The sequence below is a fragment of the Canis lupus genome, chromosome 26 (assembly GCF_011100685.1).
Source record: "Canis lupus familiaris isolate Mischka breed German Shepherd chromosome 26, alternate assembly UU_Cfam_GSD_1.0, whole genome shotgun sequence".
In the NCBI taxonomy this organism is placed as follows: Eukaryota; Metazoa; Chordata; class Mammalia; order Carnivora; family Canidae; genus Canis; species Canis lupus.
Window position 1 is genome coordinate 6,337,237 of NC_049247.1, and position 24,752 is coordinate 6,361,988.

The 24,752-nt window shown below is 46.5% G+C and overlaps 2 protein-coding genes and 1 long non-coding RNA gene across 6 annotated transcripts in view; 2 read left to right on the top strand and 1 right to left on the bottom strand.

Annotated features, from left to right (window-relative positions):
* RILPL1 (Rab interacting lysosomal protein like 1) overlaps positions 1 to 10,507 on the top strand; it is a 45,532-nt gene extending 35,025 nt beyond the window's left edge. Inside the window, exons 7-8 of one of the 4 annotated variants that reach the window (XM_038574825.1) lie at positions 5,116 to 5,203; positions 5,478 to 5,501. In XM_038574825.1, the coding sequence (XP_038430753.1) occupies positions 5,116 to 5,203; positions 5,478 to 5,480 (91 nt within the window). In that variant the 3' untranslated portion in view covers positions 5,481 to 5,501. Of the gene's footprint in view, positions 1 to 5,115; positions 5,204 to 5,477; positions 5,502 to 8,525 lie in introns of those variants that run through there. The other 3 variants (XM_038574824.1, XM_038574822.1, XM_038574823.1) reach the window with 3 other exon arrangements.
* Positions 10,508 to 12,123: 1,616 nt separating this feature from the next.
* On the bottom strand, positions 12,124 to 18,979 carry SNRNP35 (small nuclear ribonucleoprotein U11/U12 subunit 35). Its single transcript, XM_038574827.1, has 2 exons — positions 18,550 to 18,979; positions 12,124 to 13,130 (listed from the first exon to the last, which is right to left on the bottom strand). Exon 2 carries the CDS (start codon positions 13,125 to 13,127, stop codon positions 12,387 to 12,389), a length of 741 nt encoding a protein of 246 aa, XP_038430755.1. The 5' UTR covers positions 13,128 to 13,130; positions 18,550 to 18,979; the 3' UTR covers positions 12,124 to 12,386.
* On the top strand, positions 18,261 to 21,309 carry LOC106557826. Its single transcript, XR_005379111.1, has 3 exons — positions 18,261 to 19,171; positions 19,451 to 19,547; positions 20,821 to 21,309. It is a non-coding gene; the product is annotated as an uncharacterized LOC106557826 (long non-coding RNA).
* The last annotated feature ends 3,443 nt before the right edge of the window (positions 21,310 to 24,752 follow it).

A 24,752-nucleotide genomic window follows, 5' to 3' on the forward strand; every position in this document is an offset into this window, starting at 1 on the left:
TGTCAGGTGGAGCATGTCTCTGAGCAGCAAGTAAGGCTGGTGGGGGAGATTGATGCTTCCAAAGGATTTACAACCCCAGCTTGCAAAGATCTGCAGTGGCCCCTGGTCCACCTCATCTGTGTGTTTCTGTGATGATTCTTCCACGCCCCCATTCCCCAGTAAGTATTTTTTGCTACATAATAATACATGCAGAGCCAGGCCCTGCTTGGTGTGGGCAACACATAAGAAAGAAAGAACTTAGCCTTGCCTTCAACAAGACCTTAAGCTACTTGAGTCTTTCTTTATGTCAGAAGATCCCTTTGAGGTTCTGAGAGTTTGTAGACCCTCCCTAGGGGGAGGAGAAAAACTACACATACAGTTTCGCATACAGTTTCAGGTTTGTTGACCTTTGCAGCCCTTCAGATAAAAGGTGAAAACCTGTGGTCTAGTTAGCTAATATGTGCTAAGAGCCTACTATGTGCCAGGTACCATTCCTGCAGATAGGTGATCTCATTGAGTCCCCACCATACCCCTGTGTCATAGAGGCACTGTCATTCCCATTTTACAGTTAAGGAAACTGAGGCAGCTGCCTAAGGACATTCAGCTCTTAAGAGGCAGAGCCAGGGTTCAAACCTAGGCAGCCTGGCTCCAGAGCCCACATTTCCAGCTATTTGAAGGGTGTGCATCCTCACACTGTCATCTTGTAGCCTTGTTATCTCTCCCAAGAGGGTCTTCCTGGCTCTTGACCTTCCAGCTGTACCCATGGCTTATTACAGAAGAGGCCTCCTCTTTTTCTCCCAAACTTTGGCAGAGGCTTGGGTTGGAAAGCCACTAGGAGAGTGTGTGGAGAGTAATTGGGGTATTACTTGTGTGCGTCAACCTTTAAAAACCAGTTACATTAGGAAATTCTTGGCTAGCTCTTACCCTGTGAAGTGACTTAATGCTCAGTAGTGGTGGACCGGAAGGGGAATGCAGAATGTGTGCAGCTTTGTGGCTGCTGGAGTCTCTACTCTTGGGAAGAGGTGGCTGCCCTATAGAGTGTGTGCGTGAACCCGTAGCTCCTTCCCCAGCCTCTCTTGCCAGCCTCACATTGTTTATTTGCTTGCCCCTCGATCTCTGCATGGAATCTCTGGTTCTGGTTAGGGATCCGTACTTACTGGGAGTGAAGCTTGGAACCAGAAAGCCTTCCTCTGAATCCCAACACCATTTGGCCATGTATTAGTAATCTAACATTGGCAATTGAAATTCAGCTCTAACTTAAAAACTGTTGGCTAAGGAATCCAAAATTCCCAGGACATGCTGGCTTCAGGTTCAGCTGGATCCAGGCCTTGTCATCAGGTCTCTGCCTCATTCCCTCTACCTCTGGCTTGGTTTCCCTTTATGTGGGCTGTATTCTTGCACACACTGTCCCTCAGGATGCCAACATGGCAGACATCAGCTCAGGCTTCTACTTTTGTCTACAACTCCAGTGGGAAGAGAATTTTCCACAGAGTCATGAAATTGAGTCTTACTGGCTCAGACTGGGTCACATGACCTCCATTCCAACCACAGGGCAGTGCATCCATTGGACAGATCCAGGTCTCCCTATGCCTGGGGCTGGGATAGCTCTAACTTGGTCTCGTTCAGATGGATGGAAATTAGGGGAAGTACAGGCCCCAGGCAGATCAGAGGGCTTGGCAGACAGAAGGAATGGGCATCCGCTGTAGCCTTATGGAGAGGGAGCCCTTTAGTCTCGATCTATGATGTACTCGGTCCCCAGGGAAACTCTCACCTTTGGGTGGGAGAAATGCTAAGAAATGGGATTTCCCCAGTGCTAAGAAATGGGATTGACTTTGCTTAAACTCTGAGCCACCTGCCAGCCCCACGCACAGGTAAGGTCAAGCATAATCGATTCTGTGTTTTAACCCAAAGTATAGCTTTGGGTTAAAAGCTGGGGGGAGCAGAGTCTGCCCCTGGGCTGAGGAGGGGCGGGACCAAGAGAGCAGCCCTGGGCTTCCTTAACAGTTCATTGCGAGGTCTTTCAAAGTCAGTTTTTAGCATCTTCCTGTGTGTTGCATGTACCACACCTCCAGCGCTGTAATTCTGAGACGTGTGCATTTCTGAGCCTGCCTTCCAAAAGCTGGGCTGCCCTGATTTTGTGGTCAGTTTTCTGCTCTGGTCCACTTTCCTCAAAGACAGGCAATTAAGAGCTGGCTTTTACAAATCCCAAACTGGGTAAAATCCAGAGGAAAGTTATCAGAATTAGCCAACAATCTTCTTCCCACTGGTTCTTCTACTCACACCTGAATAGGCTGTGGTGTTGAGTCCTCTTTTCCAGATTGTTCCACAAAGGATCCTGGGCTTTTTTTCCCCGTTAGTGTGGCTTCTGACTGTTCAGCAAGACCTGGGGCTCTGAGCCTGGTAGGAGAAGCAGCTGGAATTGGGGAGCCAGAGAGACAGAAACAGAGAGGGAGGGAGTTCAGAATCCCCCATCCAGAGGGTGCAGGTGGCCAGTCCTGTGGCCACCCCAGCCTTCTAGGGGATGATTAGAGGATCAGACTGGCACAAAAGGCTTTTTACCAGCCCAGGCAGGACACTGGTTGCCATTGTCCATCTCGGCTGCTGACGGGGAGCCGCATCAGTGCGGCCCATGATCCCAGAGCCAAGGGTAGGGACTCATCTTCCCTGGGGCCTGGAGCAGGGACTGGCAAGTCTTAAGACAATTTCATGCCTATCTCCCTTTCCATCCCTCACACCTCTGGCACCTGATGGGTCCACCTGTCCCTTCACCCTTGCTTTTGTGGAATAGTGGTTGCACAGCCTCTATGGTACAAGTTGTGGCTGCTTTCCAGCTGAGCCTCACGCCCTAGACCAGTTTCCTCCATCCACCAACTCGTGAACAGTAACTACCACGGAGGTTTGAAGCAGCTTCATCAGCTCACACCACCTAAGGCATCTTCCACCCTGTCAGAGACTCAGAGTGGGAATGATTAGCCCCATTTCTCAGATGAGTCAATGGGCCTGGAGAAGCCCGTTGACTTCCCCTTAGATCATACGATTGGGAAGGGTCAAAGCTGGGATTCGAACCTATTCCTTCTGCCTCCCAGCCCCCTTCCCCTCAGCCCATGCCAAGTCACCAGCTGCGGGCTGACTGCCCAGTTCCCTTATCTCTCAAGTGCACCACGAGCCAGGGACATCAGCGTCTGCATTTCTGAGCTGCTGAAGGGAACCAGAAACTCCTGCTGCCGGTCCAAACTGTGCCCAGAAGACGGTCCAAGAATAGCTTGTGACTGAGCAGCTGCCGGCTGGAGAGTCCAGGTTGGCACCGCCTGGGAAGGTCACGAGGCAGCGCTGAGTGACTCCAGCGCTGTCCTCCATGGCCACCAGGCACCAGCGCCCCCTTTGTGCGGTATCCGTCCCTCAATCAAAGGCCTGCAGACTCACAGCAGCTCTCTGCTGAACGGGGTGCGGGGGCTGACCCGGGAGGCAGGAAGCAGGCAGCAGGGACACAGGGACAGCCAAGGAAGCTATGGAGCAGAACAGCTGGTCACACACACTGGCAAGGTCGGCCTTCAGAGTAGGTGGCCCCCGAAGCATCAAACAGAGGCAGGAGTGCATTCTATCCCTGGCCTACCCACCACCCTCCTCACTTGAGCCCAGAAATAGCTTCTTCACAGCTGCCTGTTGGGCCGCCTGAAATGCCACCGTCACCACTTCTTTGGATTGAGTCTTCTGGAAACCAACAGCGAGGAGGGAGTAGGTAAAACCAGCTACACCATATCCAGAACATAAACTTTTGACTGATATAAGCCAGTCTTTTTTCGAGGAAGAGGCTGCCCCTCTAAAGGAAGTGGTCCCTGCAGGGAGGCACTTGGAATAAGGCCGGGAGTTCAGTTACTCGGCCAGAACTCTCCAGGTGTCCCAGGGCCCTTGGGTACCGATCTGACCCCTGATGGGACCTCAAATGAAGTCCAGCATTTCCAGGTGGGCAAACATGTCACCTTGTGTCTTTGGGGGGGGGTCCCTGTTAGGCCGAGAGGGGTCCCAGCAGAGGTCGGAGCAGAACCATGTGGCTCGGAGTCCCCTGGAAAGCCAGCCGTGCCTGACAGCCTGGTCTTGGGGGATTGGGCCCATTTGTTTGACAAAAGGTATCCCCTTTTGTCATCACCATGATTAGACACCTATGTGGTTCTGCCAACATGCCAACTCTCCAGCTACTCCGTGAAGTGTATTGGAGGTAAATCCAAACACAGGTAATCCCAAACTTCATCTGAAACAGTCATTCCTCTTTTCCCAGCCAGCATCTAAAAAAGAAAAATCAAAATTGTTCAAAATAAGCTCTGGTGGCTTGACTGGAGTCTTGTCTTCATTTTGCTTGTCAAAACAAGGGACTATCGGCTCTGATTTATGCCAGGAGGGTGGCTCATGCAGGCTCCCTGCCACAGCTCTCCTGCCCAGCCCACCCTGGCTGCCTCTTCTCTCCTGGGTGCCCCCTGGCTGCCTTTGGGGCACGGAGCCTGCAGTGCATGGCAGTTGGGGGAGATGTGTTAGAAGACACCCGAGGGTGTCACCACTAACCCACGGCAGGTTTGACTCCTTCCTTCCCAAACCCCGGGCCACCGTGTCTTCCCTTCGGGCTGTGTGAGTGTGCTGGGGCTGCTGCCGTCAAGGACCACAGCTCGGAGCCTTTGTCCCACGCTTTGGAGGCGGGGTGTCCCAGAGCCAGGTGTTGGCAGGGTCCCTTCCTTACGAGGGCTGTGAGAGAACATTTGGTGCCTCTCCCAGTTTCAGTGGTTTGCTGGCAATCTTTGGCCTTTTCGGCATGTAGAAGCATCGCCTGTACCCCTGCCCTCATCTTCACATAGCGGTCCTCCTGTGTGTGTGCCTGTGTCCTGATTTCCCCTTTTACAAAGATCTACTCTTCTCTAGTATAACTTTATCTTAATGGATTACTTCTACGAGGATCCTATCTCCAGATACAATCGCTTTCTCAGGTGCGGGGGTTAGGGCTTCACCAGGATTTTGAGGAGGGAGATTCAGTTCCACCCATGACATCTACCAGAAGCAAACCCTTCAGCTGGTATGTGTGGAATGTGTTTATTTTTCATGCCTCCCTGTTTTTATCTTCTCTGTGTCTATCTGTACTTTTCTAACCAGGATCTTTACAGCCATAATGCCCATGGTAGCAGCTGGACTGATCATAGATGACCCCACACTGCAGCCCATCCGACGACTTGTTGCCCTTGTAGGCACTGTGTTTTTCTAGTTTCGTTTTGAGCTATGCCTTTGGAATGTGTGCTGCGAATCTGCTGAGGCTGGCCCGCCTTCCTTGGCCACTTTAGCTGCATGGCCATCACCTGCGTGTTGCCATGTGAAGTGGGTGTCGAGTGTGATTTCAAACGTGCACTCGTGAGTCTCGGTCTGCACGAGTGATGCCGTGCAATTCTCGGCTCTGTCACCGATAATTCTTTTTGTCTTTTTCTGTTTCCATCCTAAAAACCACCTTGTCCATGATCCAGTAAAGAAGGTCCTTTAAGTGACGGGTCAGTAATCAACGCCCACTGTGCCCGCCCCCTCCCTCCACCATGGACCCTCACCCTCAGAGTGACACTAACGCTGTGTTTTTGACTTTCATACCCTAGCTTTCTAAACCGCTTTGTTTCGCCAAGCCAGTATTGGAAAGCCATTTGGTCTTTTAAAAAAAGGAAGAGCAGAAGAGGGGACCAATGCTTTCTTTCTCTCTATGTCCCCTTGAACAGGAAGTGGCATGTGGCTTTCCCGCTTGAGTCAGGTAGAGGTGAAATGTTACAGTGATGTGTGGCAGCTGTATTTTTGGCCAGCTAATTGCCCTGATTTCACCATGGAAAGGGCTCACAAATAACCCGGTATGAACATTGTGCCTTCATTGATCAGTATACATATCTGTTGTAGAGAAAAGAAACTTTCACTGGGAGGGAGAATTTCTCCAGATACACGTGGCTTGCCCCAACTTTACAATGAAAAACCACTTTATTCCTGGTAGGAGGTGATCGTAGGATCCAGTAGCCACAGAATAGTAAAATCATTTTCACCCAGATGTGATTAAAATGGAACTAACTCCATAGGCCACAGCACTGTAGGGGGAAAAAAAAAGACTAATAGGTGAACAGCCAGAGGGAAGTAAAAATAGTTGCTCTAAAGCTTCAGTTTCTCAGCAGTGCATTTCTATTCCTGCCCCTGGGAAACATAACATAGCTATTCTCTCTCTCCAAGTTCAGAAACCAAAATTCAAGAGTAACAACTCAGTGAGAATAGAATGAATCTCATTAGAAAGTAGGAGTATCAAAGGACAGTGAGCAGGTTAGGAAAGATTTTTGGAGGAAATTAAAAGTGGGCCACTTCGAGTTTACTGGCCAGGGTCCTGGCCTTTGGAGCTGGAGCTAAAGCAGACCTTGTTTTAAATGGGCCAGTTTTGGGGCACCTGGATGGCTCAGTCTGTTAAAGGTTCGACTCTTGATTTCAGCCCAGGTCATGATCTCAGGGTTGTGGAACTAAGCACGGTGTCGAGCTCTTGCACTGGGCGTGGCACCTGATTAAGATGCTCTATCTCCCTCTCCCCCAGCCCCCCTCCAAAAAAAATTAATGGGCCAGTTTAGGAGTGCCTAGATGGTTTAGTCCACAGAGCGTGTGCCCCCCCCCCCTTTTTTTAAGAAAGGGCACAGGGGTTGGGTGGGGGGCAGAGGGAGAAGGAGAGAGAGAATTTTAAGCAGGCTCCATACCCAGCACAGGGCCAAACACAGGCCTCAATCTGAAGACCCTGAGATCATGACCCGAGCTGAAATCAAGTCAGACACTTAATTGACTGAGCCGCCCAGACACCCGGAGCGTGTGACTCTTAACCTCAGGTTTGTGAGTTCAAGCCCTACATTGGGTGTGGAGCCTATTTAAAATAAAATTTTTTTAAAGTTTTTTTCTTTTTTTAAATGGGCCAGTTTATAAGCTTTTTGCCTGTGATTTCTACCTTCATCCTTCAGGCATCAGATGGTTCACTTTGATCAATGATCAGTAGTCACAGCTATTTTTGGTTTGGGGTTTGTTTTTTTTGAGAGAGAGTGAGTGGGGCGGGAGGGATAAAGGGAGGTCGGACAGAGGGAGAGGGAGAAACAGAATCTTAAGCAGGCTCTATGCTGAGCAGATCCTGACACAGGGCTCCATCTCATGATCCTGAGATCATGACCTGAGCCACCCAGATGCCCCAGTAATCACAGATGTTTTAAAAAGACCTCTTGGGGGGATCCCTGGGTGGCGCAGCGGTTTGGCGCCTGCCTCTGGCCCAGGGCGCGATCCTGGAGACCCGGGATCGAATCCCACGTCGGGCTCCCGGTGCATGGAGCCTGCTTCTCCCTCTGCCTGTGTCTCTGCCTCTCTCTCTCTCTCTCTGTGTGACTATCATGAATAATATTAAAAAAATAAAATAAAATAAAATAATAAAAAGACCTCTTGGGGATCCCTGGGTGGCACAGCGGTTTGGCGCCTGCCTTTGGCCCGGGGCGCGATCCTGGAGACCCGGGATCGAATCCCACGTCGGGCTCCCTGCATGGAGCCTTCTTCTCCCTCTGCCTGTGTCTCTGCCTCTCTGTCTCTCTCTGTGTGACTATCATGAATAAATAAATAAAATCTTTAAAAAAAATAAAAATAAAAATAAAAAGACCTCTTGGTCTACATTAGTTGCTGCTATGTAGCAAGTTCTGGTGCTGACTTCTAAGGGCTTCTGCCCTCAAATCAATTTTTGACACTGTAAATTGGTGTTTTCCCCAATTTCATTTGCATATAATATTTAGTGTTTATCTAATGACAGAACCATGTGTGCTATTACTTATTTTTTAATTGTCTCATTTTTCTAAAATACTTTCAGCTCATCTCTAGCAGTAATATCCATGAAATCTGGGCTTTGATGTGCTGCATATGTACTTTCCTGATTCACATTACATAACGTAAATTAAAAACATCCATCTCTTTATGTCAGAATCATCTTAAACTCTGTGTGGCTTTCAGTTATTACCTTCTCTGCATCATTAGGGTAGAAAAACTCCAGATGTGTATTTCTAGTCGGGTTGTTTTTTGTTTTGTTTTGTTTTTAATTCATGAGAGACACAGGTAGAAAGAGAAGCAGGCTCCCCAAGGGGAGCCTGATGTAGGACTCGATCCCAGGACCCTGGGATCACGCCCTGAGCCAAGGGCAGATACTCAACCACTGAGCCACCCAGGTGCCCCTCTAGTTGGTTTTTATTTCCACTGATAATGGGAAGAGACTGTCACCAGTGCTTAACCAAGAGATGAGATGCATCACACATCACATATGTACATGCCCTTTTCACACTGTATCACCTCCCAGGTTTGGTGACAATGACATGCAGAATCCCCTGCTGCTTTCTCAAATAACTTTGACTTGCACCCCCACTTTTTCTTTCACACCTTGAATTGATTTGCTTCCTTCTACATTTGCTGCTGTCTGTCCTGGCATTGCAAAAAAAATCTTTAAAGTGCACAGAGGGCTGGCTTTCATTTCCTTCTCTCCCTTCCAAAAGGTTTAGCTTCTTCTCCCGAGATAAGAAGCGTCTGGCCAACACGCAGAGGAACGTGCACATCCAGGAGTCGTTTGGCCAGTGGGCCAACTCCCACCGTGATGACAGTTACACGGAGCAAGGACAGGAAGCCCTGCAGCACCTGTGACCACAGCCCGCCTCCACCCTGGGACCTGAATTATCCACCGCCAGCGCCAGCAGTGGGACCTGGCAGCTTCAGGTGTTGCTACCTTGCACACCTCTCGGTTCAGATGCACCCCTAGAACTGATCCCTCAAACAAACTGCTTTGAGGAAGCACACTGAAAAACTGATGCCAAACTCTAAAGAAATGTTTATTTATACCCAGGGCTATGACCGTTTATAATAGATGACTGATCCCTTAGGATATATATTTAATAACACCATGAGCAGAGGCCAGACTTTTGCATTAACTTCAGTAACACAAGCTTCTTTAAGCCAAATACATCACATGCCACTATAATTACTGTTTGACTTACTTTGTATGAAATTCCGTGTAGGGGTTTTATTAACACATTTGTCGTACTGAAGTGGGAGGCAGGAAGCAGTAGATTTTCCTTATATCTCTCATGAAATTGTTGTGGTGGTAGCTCAGTACATAGGATGCATCCATTAGATAAGCAGGATAAGCCTCCAAAGTCACCAGACAAGCTGGCCCCACTTAGATGTGAGGCAACAGAAAATATGGTCCTCCTAACCCAGAAACTGGAGATGACTTTGCAAGAGCCAGTGGTTCTCTTTTGCACCTTGTTACTGATATTGCCTAGAGCATGTAACGAGTGCCTTGGAATCGGCTGTGAGTTATGCAGTACTAACCAAACAAAGTTGCTAAGGATGAGACATTGCAACCCTTTTCATTTCTTGTTTGTATTTTTTCCCCCTCAGCTTCTTTCTTTATCTTTAAATACATCAAACAGTCTCCTATAAAGAAGACCAATGTACAAGAGCAGATTTGAAAAGGGCGGGGGGGGGGGGGCGGGATAGGCTCACCAGCGTGAAGGCAGTGGGTGAAGAGATTGCTTGGGGACCGCATGTCTGGCTGACTCATAGGGATGTGGTGACACAGAGAGGGGCAGAAACCTGTATCTGGTGAGCTGAGATTTTGCCCAATAGCACTGTCTTTCTCTCTGCCCGCAGAGGACACCTCAGGGCACAGGCTGGGTGCTGACAGATTGAGAGAGGTAGCATTTGCTAGCAGAACACTCAAGTAACATCTGATGAGTCCACTACACATTCTGCTATGGTTTGCTAAGAAACCATCAGGTTGGTTTACAGTATATGGGGACTCTGTTTCCAGATTGCAGAAAAGAATGATCAGACAGGATAATGTTGCTTATGCACTGTGGTTCTCAAACCTGACTGCCCACAAGAATTATCAGTTGATTCTCAGAGTATAAAAGCAAGTGTATTGAGGAATCCCACTCCCCCTGGCCACTTTTAGTTGCCTTCTCAGGATTAACCAATGTTGCCAGTTTCTTGAATGTCTTCAAAGAGCTTATAAATATACATGCAGTTATGTAACAAAATATATTTTTTCCTTTTTTTTCATAAATGGCAGCATACTATATATGTGCTATTCTGTACCTTTCTTTTCTTAGAATACCCTGGAGATGATGACTCCACATCAGTACATAAGACAGTGGGTCTCAATGTCCCCCAGGGACATTTGGCAATGTCTGGAAATATTTTTGGTGTTTTGGTTGTCACAACTGCTGTCATCCAGTGGGTCGGCTCCAGGGATGCTGCTCAACATCCCACAGCGCTCAGAACAGTGCCCCCATCACAGTCTCCCAGCACCAGATGTAATAGTGCAAGATTGAGGACCCCTGGTGTACCATGTAGATGCATAATTTGTTCATGTTGACAGTTACACTGTCAACTTCCTTTCCAGTCTTTTACTGTCTAAAACAGCACTGTACACTTTCACACATGTCAGTCTGCAGAATAAACTAGAATTGCCAGGTGATAGGGTTTATGCCTTTGTCATGTAGCTACTGCTAAGGTCCCTGCTGTGGGGGCTTTACACCAACTTTTTTGTTTTGCTTAGTTACCAGGGTCCATACAATGTGAAGCTTCAAAGTCAAGGATGGGATCTGTGTTTGCATATTTGTTTAATCCATCTATGTTCTGGTACCCAGGGTTAACCACTAGCGTGGATAATGTAAACACCATGACTGGATTTCTTTTTTCTGCTGTTGTCTCACAACACAAGCTTCCCTAATGTGGAGAGCTTGTTTAGCTGAAGTACCTGCCAACTCTAGCCCATAACACACTTTTGGTGTCGTAACGGAGCACTTTGCAAAACCTGAATGAAGTCAGAAGAGTGTACACCTGCATGGCTGTTTTCTGAGACATAGGAGATGGTAAAATTCTGCGCTAGGAATTTACAAAGGGGGGAATCCCTGGGTGGCTGAGTGGTTTAGTGCCTGCCTATGGCCCAGGGCGTGATCCTGGCGTCCTAGGATCAAGTCCCGCATTGGGCTCCCTGCATGGAGCCTGCTTCTCCCTCTGCCTGTGTCTCTGCCTCTCCCTCAGTCTGTGTCTCTCATGAATAAATAAAATCTTAAAAAAAAATTTTTTTTACAAAGGAAAGAACCTATTTTTCTAAAACTGCCCTAATAGTTTTAAAATAGAACAGATTCCCTACATAATGAGATTCATACCCCAAATGCAAAAACCTGGTCGTGAATGTGTTGAGTCTTGATACTAAATCATTTACTTTGCATGAAACATCTTGAATTTTAAAGAAGCTGAGCTTACAAAGATACAGCCATTAATAAAACAAAAATGCTAAGTGTCACTTTGGTGAAAATCCTGGGAACAACATGGTACTTTTCAAAGCCCTTAAAAGTTAACGTCAATATATCCAGCCCTCCAACAAGTGGGAGGCCGGATGTCTAAGAGGGAGAAGACAAATCAATCCATCAGAACCACATAGAAGCCTCTTTCATTGATTTCTCGCCGTTTCATGATCACTTCTTTAGAGCTTCACAGACCAGAGCCTTAGAGCCCTGCAACTTTGGTTTTTCATTTTCTTTTTTTTTTTTTTAAGATTTTATTTATTTATTCATGAGAGAGACAGAGAAAGAGGCAGAGACACAGGCAGAGGGAGCTCCCTGCATGGAGCCTGATGCAAGACTCAATCCCTGGACCCGGGATCACGCCCTAAGCCGAAGGCAGACGCTCAACCACTGAGCCACCCAGGCATCCCTGGTTTTTCACTTTAAATGCCAGCCTCCCTGCCAAAAACAGGGAGGAAAAAAAGGCAATCAGCATTTGGCTCAAGAATGGAGTTACATTTGTTTGAGAATAGCTGGTTGCTGACCCAGGCTACTGCACACACTGGCTTTGCTATGAAGTTCTGAACATTATCCCTGAATTCACTGCCCTATATCATTTTTATTTCAGTTTGCCAAGCCTTTACACTATAAAGATGGAAAAGATACAGCTTACTCTGGCCATATTCAGGTTCCCAAGAGTCTGAGAGTATTGCAAATGATTTTCGGTCATCACTTCATTTTGCCAAGCCCCCCAAATGGTCAATTCCAACAGGCAGGAGAAAATCAAAATTGCAAAAACAAATTCTCTACTGCTACCTGCCCTTCTGTGTAGATGCTGGCAAAGACAAAACTGTTTCTCAAGTTTATTAAATAATGAGAGATAAAGTTCATAATATCATGTTCAGCTGGAACCTGGGTTCCAGATCGGAAAGAAAACTTACTCCAGACCCCACCACCATTAGCAAGCTTTACTCAAGCACTGGACATACATACTATATAAAAGCAACACAGATCTCTGTGCTTCTGTTTATGCTGGGTCTGGGTTCTGGCGATGCTGGTGAGCCTCTATTTACTTCGGTCCCTCTTCTCCCTCCCCTTGGCTCGGTCATCTCTGAAGTCCCTCTCTCTCTCCCAGTCACTTTCTAGCCACACCCTGCTTGGCTCTCTCTCCTGCCATCTCTTTTCCCGGTTACGATCATGGTCTCGGTCCCTCGTCCGAGAGTCCCAGTGTCTTTCTCGAGACCGAGATCGCTCCCGCTTTTCCCGTTTTCCCTCTCTGTATTGATCGTTTTTAATAATTGGCAAATTAATGGGTTTTCGAAAAGGCCGGTCACGCCCCCCAAACCTCAGCTGCCCAGATTCCTTTTTCCCTCCCAGACCTCCTCCAAGTCTCCGAGGGATCCACCCTTTGAGGGTCCTTTCCAGTTCATAGTCCACAAATATCTCATGCTGGTCAATCACCAGGCCGTCTGCATCTCGGTACGCTTTGATCAGAGAACGCTCCTCTTTGTATTCAATGAAGGCATAGCCCTTTGAAAGACCCGTGACCAAGTCCCTCACCAGCCGAAGCCTCCTGATGTCCCCGTAGCGAGAAAATACTTCCTTTAACTTCTCCTCCTTGGTCTGCAAGTTTAGTCTTGCCACAAACAGGGTGAGGAGGGGGTCTCCTGTGACGCCCTTGTTGGGAGTGTATCGGGCCAACATTGCCCTCCAGACAGCACGATCGTGTGGATCTTCATCAGTGCCATCAATGCTGCCAGCTTTAAGGGGGTCATACTCCTTGGCGATGGGCATCCAATCGTTCATGTTCTAGGAAGGATCACAGCAAACCTTTATGTAGCACCTACTGTGAGCTACTCATTTAATCCTTAAAATAACCCTGAGAAATAGATGCTATTATTCACTCTTTCTTCAATAGGGAAGAAAGGACCTAGAGCATGAGGCCTTCCAGCTACAAAGTGGGTGGGACAATATCAAAGCCAGACAGTGGGGCTCCAAGATGTTGTCACGCACTGCTCAACCCTCCATCCCGGGAAGAAGCACAAGGCAATTTGCTGGGTTTGATCCATCTGTGTATCATCCAATTTAGTCCCATCAGGACACTTACCAACCACATTAAAATGTGGCAACATGGATCAGAATCCAGGCTCACCTTTCAGACTTTAAAATGGTCATAGGAAGACAAGCCTCGGAACTGCTATGAAAATTGGTGTTTTTAAAAACTCTTTACTACCAAGAACCTCAAACATGTACCATGTAGAGAATGGCATAACCTTCCACAGACTCATCACCTGACTGACCAACATGTAGCTAGTCTTGTTTCATCGGTGCCCACTCACATCCTCACTCCTAGATTACTTTGCAGGAAATTCTGGATATTATTACATGCTCATCTGTAAATGTTTTGGTATGCATTATTAAAAGATAAGAAAGATAAGGATTTTTTTTAGCAAAACAAAACTACAAGGGAAAATGGTGTTTTTTTAAAAATTTTATTTATTTATTTATTTATTTATTTATTTATTTATTTATTTATTTATTTATGATAGTCACAGAAAGAGAGAGAGAGAGGCAGAGACACAGGCAGAGGGAGAAGCAGGCTCCAAGCACCGGGAGCCCGATGTGGGATTCGATCCCGAGTCTCCAGGATCGCGCCCTGGGCCAAAGGAAGGCGCTAAACCGCTGCGCCACCCAGGGATCCCGAAAATGGCGTTTTTGATGTAGTATTTTGCATAGGTAGCAAAGCTAAAACTACTGTGACCCAGCAGCAGCAGGCTCTTTGATTCAAAAGGAATATGAGATTTTTTTCTCAATCCCCTGGCTGATAATCTGTTTGTGCCTTATGGCATGGGAACTGATTGCAATGGCAATTTTATCCCACAAGCATACTCCTCCAACTGTCGTTTGTTCTGATACAGGATAATTTTTTTTAAAGAGGGTGGGAAAGTTTAAACTGAGAGGAGAGGCAGTTAACATGGTAATTGATTCACATTCTGGTGACTCTGCTAGAATAGTGTCTGCCAACATTTCAGACACTGGTAATGCTCACGTGACCATCTCTGCAAAATTTACAGCCAATATCAAAATATGTTACCTTAAAACCAGGACTCCAGATGATTGGCTAGCTCAGTCAAAGCATACGACTCCTGATCTAGGGCTCATGAGTTCAAGCCCCACGTTGGGTATAGAGCTTACTTTAATTAATTAACAAACCAGGGCTCTGAACAATTTATATAGTACTCTCATTCATTACATCTTTCCATGATATTAAAATATCTGTAATTACCCTCTTACTCATATTTTCCTCAAGGATCTTTTTGCTTTCGTTTTTCTTCAGTTGATGGGTTATGTAGGAGGAGTGATTATTTATGGGATAAACTGTGAAATTATATTCCCAATAAAAACACCAAAACAATAAAATCCAAAGTCAACAGCACTGCACTCAAGACCTTTTGAGCATCACTTAGCCTCTTACCACATGCCATTGCAAAATCTGTTTTACCCAGGATTGCTTCTCATTCCTTAAATGTGCCCTAATTCCCCAGCTCTGGTTCTTGCCCTGTGCGATTTCCTCTCCTGGGAACAGCCTCTTCCTTTCCACATCTCCACGTATGGAAATTCTATTGGTCCTTCCAAGCCCAGCTTCCAACCTCCCTGTGAAGCAAATTAATCTGTCCTACACCTCACAGCTTCATGGCTTCTGTAATACCAATCTCATTTTCCCCGAACACACAGTAAACACTCTTCAGTCTAGTGTATGCTTTACTGTATCTCCAGATTCTGGGATACTTCCTGATAAATACTGAGGAACTAAACCAACTCCAATCAAAAGTTAGTGAAGTTCTTTGTTCCAAATCAGACAAAAAGGATGACTTCATTGCAAACTGATAGGCAAAACACAACTTTATACTTGCAGAGGCCTTGAGAAAAATCAAGGCCATCCCACCTAAAGTTTAGCATTAGCACAAGTACAGCCATCTTAGGCCCCTGTGAATAAGAGCTGAACTTTATAGGAAAAACTGCAGAATGTCCTCGGCAGGGAATCCCATATCAGAAAGACAACAGAGCTCAGAATTGCCCTAGGCAGAGAATCTGGTATCAGAAAGGCAACAGAGCCCACCTGTGGTAGAAAGTCCCATATTAGAATGAGAACAGAGCTCAATGCCCTTGAAACCCCCATATCAGAATGTAAACAGAACTTGAAAAATTCCTCCACCCCTTCTGAAAATCCTCTAGACTAGCCTATAAAAAACCCAGCTGTAACCCACTTCGGGGTCCAAGTCCCTCCTCCGCTGTGTCCGGTACACTTGGACCCAAGCTCGAGCTTGCTAATCAACACTCGTGTGCTTGCATCAGTGTGGGCTCCTTCGTGGTTTCTCGGATTCACAATCTTGGGCACACCGATACTGTCTGCCACTACCCTGTAAAAGGAGGGCATCTATGCCTGTCTTTGTTAACCAGCAACTCTAATAACAGCTGGAGAAACAAGACAAGAGAGGATTTCAGTCCTGTCTGGGTGCTGTCTCTAACTCACTTTGTATCTCTTCTCTTTCATGGAATTTGTCCACGTGAAAAAGAGAGAGAGTGAGAGAGAGAGAGAGAGAATGCACACTACATTGTTTGACTCTCTTCCTGCTCTAGTATGGTCTAACAATTCCATCCTTATTGGCCCTAACATTCCAGACCGCACTCCCTATCCTCCATCACAGGGCTGCCAGGGGGAACACAAAAACCCACAAACATGAGGACCATGATAATTATAGTTAACTTGTACTGAAGACTTAGGGGGTGCCTGCCACTATGCTAAGCACTTAACTCCTCTTGATGAAGGATAGCTAGAAGGCAGGCAGGGACAAGGGGCCCTACCCTAAGAGGAAACCACCCTTCAAAGGATTTTATACTACCCTGGAAGGAGCTTTCCACCAAGTGATAGATGACAAAAACCCAACTGTATGACAGGCGCAGGGAGGGTTAATCAGATTAAAACAGCCAGCTAACAAGCCCATAAAACCCCCTAGACTTAGGAACTCTGGTGGCAACCTCTCCGGCCCCTTCTTGGGAGCTTTGTACTATCACTTTGCTTTCACTCAATAAACCTTGCTTTGCCGCCCACGACTTTGTCTGCTCTAACCTCTTCATTCTTCAAAGGAGTGTGACCAAGAGCTCTCCGCACCAACAGAGAAAAAAAAATCCTGTAACACCCTCACCTCACAGCACTGTTGGGACATAGGTTCTACAATCAGTGCCATTTCAGATGAGGAGGGAGATACACAAAACTTTCTTTTGCTGCAAATCACAAGTAGCCCTGCCAGGTAGTCACATTCAAGGGCTTTTACCACTCCAGAACTTGAGCTCTTAACTACAGTATTTCCTTAGATGGCTGTCATAAAATATGAAACTTTGGAGATGGGAAGAGCAAAAAACAAAATCCTACAAGGAGTCTGGGTTTTTGAGGCTGAGGAAAGAATCCCTTCCCCAGTCAACAAGAACAGGTCATAAAAGATCCATCAAATATGGGGATCCCTGGGTGGCGCAGCGGTTTGGCGCCTGCCTTTGGCCCAGGGCGTGATCCTGGAGACCCGGGATCGAATCCCACGTCGGGCTCCCGGTGCATGGAGCCTGCTTCTCCCTCTGCCTGTGTCTCTGCCTCTCTCTCCCTCTCTCTGTGTGACTATCATAAATAAATAAATTTATAAAAAAAAAAAAAAGATCCATCAAATAAAACTGACATTATACAGAGAGCATGGTTGGCTCAGTTGAGCATCTGCCTTCAGCTCAAATAATGATCTGGGGCATTGGGCATCAAGCTTCCTGATCAGCGGGGAGTCTGCTTCTTTCTCTCCCTCTGTTCCTCCCCACTACTCTTTCTCTCGCTTGCTCTATGAAATAAATAAAATCTTTAGGGATGCCTGGGTGGCTCAGTTGGTTAACCATTTGCCTTCTGCTCAGGTCATGATCCCTGGGTCCTGGGATGGAGCCCTTCATTGGGCTCCATGCTCAGCCAGGAGCCTGTTTCTCCCTCTCCTCCTCACTCTTGATCTCTGTCATTATCTGTCTCTCTAAATAAACAAATAAAATCTTGTTTAAAAATTTGAAGAGATCTTTTTAAAAATCTGAAGGGAATTACTAAGGGATAATCTGAATTTTGTTTCTCCTCATTGGTGGTATCCTTTCAATAATAAATGCCAAGGGGGGAAAAAAAACTCTTAAACTAAATGCCAAGAGAGCAGCAGCAGGCATCACAGCTTCTCATTCATCATTCACAGTATTCTTCCCATTGCAGAATTATGTTGAGATTTCCTACAATTTCTTTGGATTTTTTAGATTCGTATCATTATTTCATACATGAGGATGAGATATGAGAGATGAATGGTGGGGGAATGGAACAATTAATCCTTAAAGAAAAAAGTGTGGAAAGCGCAGGAGAACACAGGACCTGGAGGCAGAACACCAGGTTTAAGACCTAGTCCTCTCCTGGCAAAATTTAAACCATCTGTAAAATGTAACTACCTGCCACTTCACTAGGTTTTTGTTAAAATTAAGACAGGGACGCCGGGGTGCTCAGCGGTTGAGCATCTGCCTTCCGCTGGGGTCGTTATCCCGGAGTCCGGGATCGAGTCCCGCGTCGGGCTCCCTGCGTGGAGCCTGCTTCTCCCTCCGCCTGTGTCTCTGCCTCTCTCTCCCTGTGTCTCTAATGAATAAATGAATCTTTTTAAAAATCATAAAAAAAGATTAGATAAGACAGTGTCCGTGAAAGTGCTTTATAAGTTATTATACAGATCAGCTATTAAGAAACCATCCAAGAAAACATGCCCCCCTCTTACTGAATCCCCGGAATTTAGAATATTCCCGCGCTTCGCCCGCAAAAGGGAAATAGAACCGAAATCAGACCCGCCGAAGCCTCCCGAGCATGCGCAGTGGCCCCGCGGCCGCGAAGCCGGAAGTCTGGGTAGAAGAGCCCACATTGCCAGTAGCCCCGCAGCACCCCAGCTTTGACCGATGGCCCTGGAGGCTGCCCACCCCCCGACCTCTCACCCTCTGGGGGGAGAAGGGGCCCTAATTCCACCGAGCTATCGCCCCCGCTGTCCGCAACAAATCCCCCAAGGGCTCCCCCTTTGCCAGGCGTCAACATGGCGGCCCTTACACGAGTGGACGCAGGGTCCCGGCCCAATTCCCTCGTCCTTCCCGCCGGAGTGGGCCTTGCCGGCGCCAAGCTGCTGCCACTCACCTCGGCAATGGTCGGGCTTCCCTTTCCACAGAGGCCAGCGGACTCCCCGGACTTGAAGCGCCGGGAGATTCCTCGCGCCCGCCTGAGTAGCCCTTTACATTGGAGGAAGCAGATTCGCCGCGAGCAGTGGTTTGGGTTTTTTTTTTTTTTTTTTTAACTTAAAAAAAAAAGTAATCCATGTGTATTGAACCTCCAGGGTATGTCCTCTCCGAAGAGCATGAGCTTTTAGCTTTTCTAACTTTTTGCACGAAGACAAACTCCTAAATTGAACGATTGAGTTGAAAGACTATCGAATGTGCGGTTAGTGCTCTGGGAGGAGCCGAATCACCCTCCCGAGCGAAGGGATGTGTCAGCGCTGTGGGAGTGTCGGTTCTCAGACTCACTTTGGGAATCGGCTTGTATTGAAGTGTCTGCAGAGGGTGCGTGAGCCAGTTCACACTGAAGAGGAGGGAGCCAGGAAGGGTTGACAACCCTGACTCCATCTTGCGTCAGCCACCATTTTGTGGAGTTCGCGGAAGGGCAGCCGCCTCTTGGAATGAACACGCCGCCTCACAGACTTGACCTAAAGAGGTCAACCGACCACCCCGCAGCCCATGCCAGATGAAAGTTCTCCCTCGCTGGGGTAAACAAGCTTTAAAAACACCTCTGGGGGATCCCCGGGGGGCTCAGTGGTTGAGCATCTGCCTTCTGCTCAGGGCGTGATCCCGGGAGCCTGGGATCCAGTCCCACATCGGACTCGGTGCATGGAGCCTGCTTCTCCCTCTGCCTGTGTCTCTGCCTCTCTGTGTCTCTAGAGAATAGATAAAATCTTTTCAAAAATAAAAACACGTCTGGGGAGGGGCACACAACTGAATTGGATTGTGCCTCACACCTAAATAGTTGTTTTTTTCCTCGCTCATAGGCACGCTTCTGAGGTTTTTCCTTAGCAGTTTGGAGCAGCCAAAGAAAAGATGTGAAGCCACCTCAGGCACCTCCCGTGGACCTCTGGACCTGCCCAAGTGAGCACTGCAGCCCCGTGTTGCTTCTCTTAGGGCTGCTCCTATAACTGGGGGTGGTGGTGACAGGCATGGTCCTCTCACATCCCCAACCTCCCACCTCGGTATAGCTCAGGAGACTTTTCTTTCTGCCGCCCTCCCCCCTTTTAAGTAATCTCTACACCTAAGGTGGGGCTCGAACTCATGACCCTGAGATCAGGAGTCTCCTGCTGCATGAACTGAACCAGTCAGGCACCCTGAGATTTTGGGAAAGGAGGAGATTTCCTCACTTCAGAACCGATATCAGTTCAGGGGATTCCTCCAATACAGAATGGATACCATTGTCTCAAAGAGCTCTTGATGATCAGCCTGCTGGTTGTACAGATTAAAAATTGGCCCAGGGGCACCAGGGTGGCCAAGGGTCTGATTGCAGCTCAGGTCATGATCTCAGGGTTGTGAGACGGAGCCCTGTGACGGGCTCCTGGGTCAGTGGAAGTCTGCTTCTCTCCGTCTCCCTTTGCCCTCCCTCACTTGTGCTTGCTCCCTCTCTAAACAGATACATAAAATCCTAATAAGAAAATAAAAAATGGCCCAGGGAGTTGTATGCTTCCTCAACCTGGGTTCAAATCACTAAAGATCTTTTAAAACTTCACTGGCCTCATTGGGGCACCTTTGATATCCCTAAATTGGTATATTTAAGAGCACAATTGGAAAGGTGAAGCCATCATACTTCACAAAATCAGTGGAAGCTTATTTCAATTGGTACTTAGAAGCCCCCAAAAGAACCTACTCAGGGATCCCTGGGTGGCGCAGCGGTTTGGCGCCTGCCTTTGGCCCAGGGCGCGATCCTGGAGACCCGGGATCGAATCCCACATCAGTCTCCCGGTGCATGGAGCCTGCTTCTCCCTCTGCCTGTGTCTCTGCGCCTCTCTCTCTCTCTGTGACTATCATAAATAAATAAAAATTAAAAAAAAAAAAAAGAACCTACTCAGTCATAGCCTCACAAAAGAAAAAAAATACAAAAGTCAAAGAAAGATGAAAACAGAACAACTCAACACCAAATCAAGAATTATTCTACATCTTCCATTTCCAATTCTGTCTCCTACTGCATCCCTATTTCCTCTGCTATATGGAGATCTTTCCAAAGTTCATTTTTTCTCCTCTGAAATTTCTCCTCCTCAGCCCTGCCACCATCCATCTTCCCGAAACTAATGTCATAGCATCTTTCAAAGTCAAAGTTACTGGTACAAATCACAATAATCTGATCCCCCTTCTTTCATCCTCTGGTCCTAAACAGAACTTCTAAATCTTGCAAAAGACTTTCCTAACCAAAAGAAAATTCAGAAGAGTTCACCTGAAATTCAGGAGAGTTCACCTGATCTTAGGGTCTCAAGATCTCAGAGTCATGATTTCAAGCCCCATGTTGGGCATGGAGCCTACTTAAAAAAAAATTATACGGAACCGCCATCTTCCAGTAATTCGCCAAAATGACCAACACAAAGGGAAAGAGGAGAGGTACCCGCTATATGTTCTCTAGGCCTTTTAGAAAACATGGAGTTGTTCCTTTGGCCACATACATGCGAATCTATAAGAAAGGTGATATTGGATATTGGAATGGGCACTGTTCAAAAAGGAATGCCCCACAAATGTTACCATGGCAAAACTGGAAGGGTCTACAATGTTACTCAGCATGCTTTTGGCATTGTTGTAAACAAACAAGTTAAGGGCAAGATTCTTGCCAAGAGAATTAATGTCCGCATTGAGCATATTAAACACTCAAAGAGCCAAGATAGATTCCTGAAGCGTGTGAAGGAAAATGATCAGAAAAAGAAGGAAGCCAAAGAGAAAGGTACTTGGGTCCAACTGAAGTGCCAGCCTGCCCCACCCAGAGAAGCACACTTTGTGAGAACCAATAGAAAGGAGCCTGAACTGCTGGAACCCATTCCCTATGAATTCATGGCATGATAACTGTAAAGAAAATAAAAGACCTCAGGATTGTAAATAAATAATAAATAAATAAATAAATAAATAAATAAATAAATAATAAAAAAATTATAAAACAAAACCCTGGATCTTTCAAAAAGAAATGCTTGAAATATAAAAGATAGCTCCAAAAGAACAAAAATCTTGGGAAACCTGGTCAGTGCAATTAAGTGTCCAACTCTTGATTTCGGCTCAGGTCATCTCAGGGTCCCTGGCTCTGTGCTGGGCCTTGGAGCCTGCTTGAAATTCTCTCTTCTGCGCATGCCCTCTCAGCTCCACTCACGTGCATGTACATGTGTGTGCACTCTCTAAAAAAACAAAAACAAAAATCTCAAAAACAATCCCTCTATCCAATTAGAGATGCTCCAAGGACAAAAGGGATTTTTTTCAATTCTAGCAAACACCAACGGAGAAACTCCCATAACAATTTAGAATGAAAATGGTTTTATTCTTTAAAAAAAAAAAAAGTTTAATTTGGAGCGCCTGAGTGGCTCAGTCAGTTTAACCTACCTTGGCTCAGGTCATGATCCCAGGGTCCTGGGATCAAGCCTGCTTCTACCTCTCCCTGCCACTCCCCCTGCTTGTGCTTGCTATCTCTCTGTCAAATAAATTTTTTTAAAAATCTTTTTTAAAGATTTAATTTATTTGACAGAGAGAGTGCGAGCAGAGGAAGGAGCAAAGAGGGAGGGACAGGCAGGCTCCAAGCTGAGCAGTCTGATGCAGAGCTCAATCCCACAACCCCAAGATAACCACCTAAATGAAAATCAAGAGTCAGACCCTAAACCACCCAGGCACCCCTAAGATGATTTTATTTTTATAGATACTGGAGCAACTTCTTCAATCCTCAACCCCCGATTTATTTTCCAGTCCCTTGCCTCAAGAATACAAAAGCACTTAACCATGATCAGAGTCATTTATCAGCCACCAACTGTCCCATCATCTGAACCCCTAGAGTTCATTCTTGGCACTCGACAAGGTAACAATTCCTTTTTATTGGTACCCTCATCCCCAGCATTTTCTTTTATTCTTTAAGTAGGCTCCATGCTGAATGTGGGGCTCAAACTCAGGACCCTAAGATCAAGAGTTGCATGCTCTACCAACTGAGCCAGCCAGGCACACTTCCCCCACCCCAGCCCTTTTGTTAGGAAGAAATTTTTTGTACACTTCCCAGGCCCATATTTCCTTTCACCAAAAAAATGAAATGCAGTTACATCTGCCGCAATCTTCAAAATTTCTAATTCTACCCATATCTGCCCAGTACTGCCCTCCAAGCAGTCCACTGCCCTCCATTCCTAAATATGCTCCCTAATCAATTGTGGGCAGCCTCTCCAACAATTTGGGACATATAACCTCGGCTGCCCCAATAGCTATTCAAATTGATCCATTAAAGAAAAGCCTTACCCAGTATTACATAATACCTTTTAAGCCCTATGTCCATTAAAAGAATAACTCCTATTATTCAAGACTTTATCAACAAAGGACTGATCATCCTCACTACTAATCCTTGTATTAACCCCATTTTTTTCCAGCTAAAAAACCCCATGATAGAGGAAGGCATTTTGTGACCTTAGGGCAGTTACCAATACAGTCACACCCTGCCACCCTATTGTTCCTGACTCTCATACCTTCCTCTAATATACCAGCTGAAACCACTACTTTTTCTGTCATTGCCTTATGCAGTGCTTTTTTTCAGCATCCCTATCAACCCCCAAAGTCAGTATCTTTATACTTTTACACGGAACAGTCAGCAATATACTTGGATAGTCCTACCTCAGGAATATGCTAAAAGTCCTACTTATCTCAAACCCTCCATACTGACCTAAAAGATCTTGATTTCCCTAGGATTTCTACACTTTACAATAGATAGATGATTTATTACTGTGTCCTCCCACCCTAAGGCTTGTCCCACTGACGCTAAATGCCTTCTCAAACAATTAGCCAACAAAGGACACAAAGATCTAAAGATAAATTACAGTTCTGTTCTTCAAATTCCTAGGCTACTTTTTGCTGGATGGGCTAAAAATAGAACCAGAGAGAATTACTACCTTCACCCAGTTCCTTCAGACTGAACGACAATTACAGGGTTTCTGGGTCTTGCAGGGTACTATTACCTTTGCATTCCCAATTATTTCCTCACAGCTCAACCTTTATGTGCCTTCCACTCCAGGCCTGATCCCATGGCCTCAGGAGGCCCAAGATGCCTTTATATCTTTTTTGTTTTTTAAGATTATTTGTTCATTTATATAATCTCTATACCCAGCATGGAGCTCAAACTCACCACCTGAGATCATGAACTCACTAACTGATGGAGCCAGCCAAGTGCCTCACCTCAATATCTTAAAAACAAAAACAAAAAACAGCTCTCTTCCACAACTCTAGGACACCCTAATTACCAACTGCCCTTCTTTCTTGTCCATCTGGGAATCCTTTCTCAAAGGCTTGGAGGCCTACAACAGTCACAGGGTATTATAGTCTTCCATTAGGCCCCAAGGCCAAAGGTGTATCTCCCTAACTCCACGCCCTATCAATCTGCCTCTATCCTCATTACTACCACCGAAAAACTAATACTAGATTCTCCCCTACAGGTATTAGTTCCACATGCTGTTAAAACTCTTAGACTCCCACCACACCCAACACCTATCTGCCAGTTGGCTTACAAAATTTGAATGACAGTTTCCTTCCTCTTCAAACACTTCTGTCTCTCATAGTCCTCTCAATCCTGCTATCTTATTTCCTTTACTCCTTAAAAACTCAGCTGAGGGATCCCTGGGTGGCTCAGTGGTTGAGCGCCTGCCTTCAGCCCAGGGTGTGGTTCTGGAGTCCCAGGATCGAGTCCCACATCGACTCCCACATCGGGCTCTCTGCATACAGCCTGCTTCTCCCTCTGCCTGTGTTTCTGTCTCTCTCTCTCTGTCTCTCTCATGAATAAATAAATAGAATCTTAAAAAAATAACAAAACTCAGCTGAGCACAAGTTCATCCTTGTGATAGTCTTATTACTTACCCCTCAGTTAGACTTTCACAAAATTCCCTTCAAAAATCCAGACTTTATTTGGTTTACTGATTGATCACTAAAGGATGATCAAGGGGAACCTGGGTGGCTGTCGGTGAAGCATCTGCCCTTGGCTCAGGTCATAATCTCAGGGTCCTGGGATTGAGCCCCCCATGGGGCTCCCTGCTCAGTGGGGAGTCTGCTTCTCCCTCTCCCTCTGCCCCTCCTCCCTGCTCATGTTCACTCTCTCTCAAA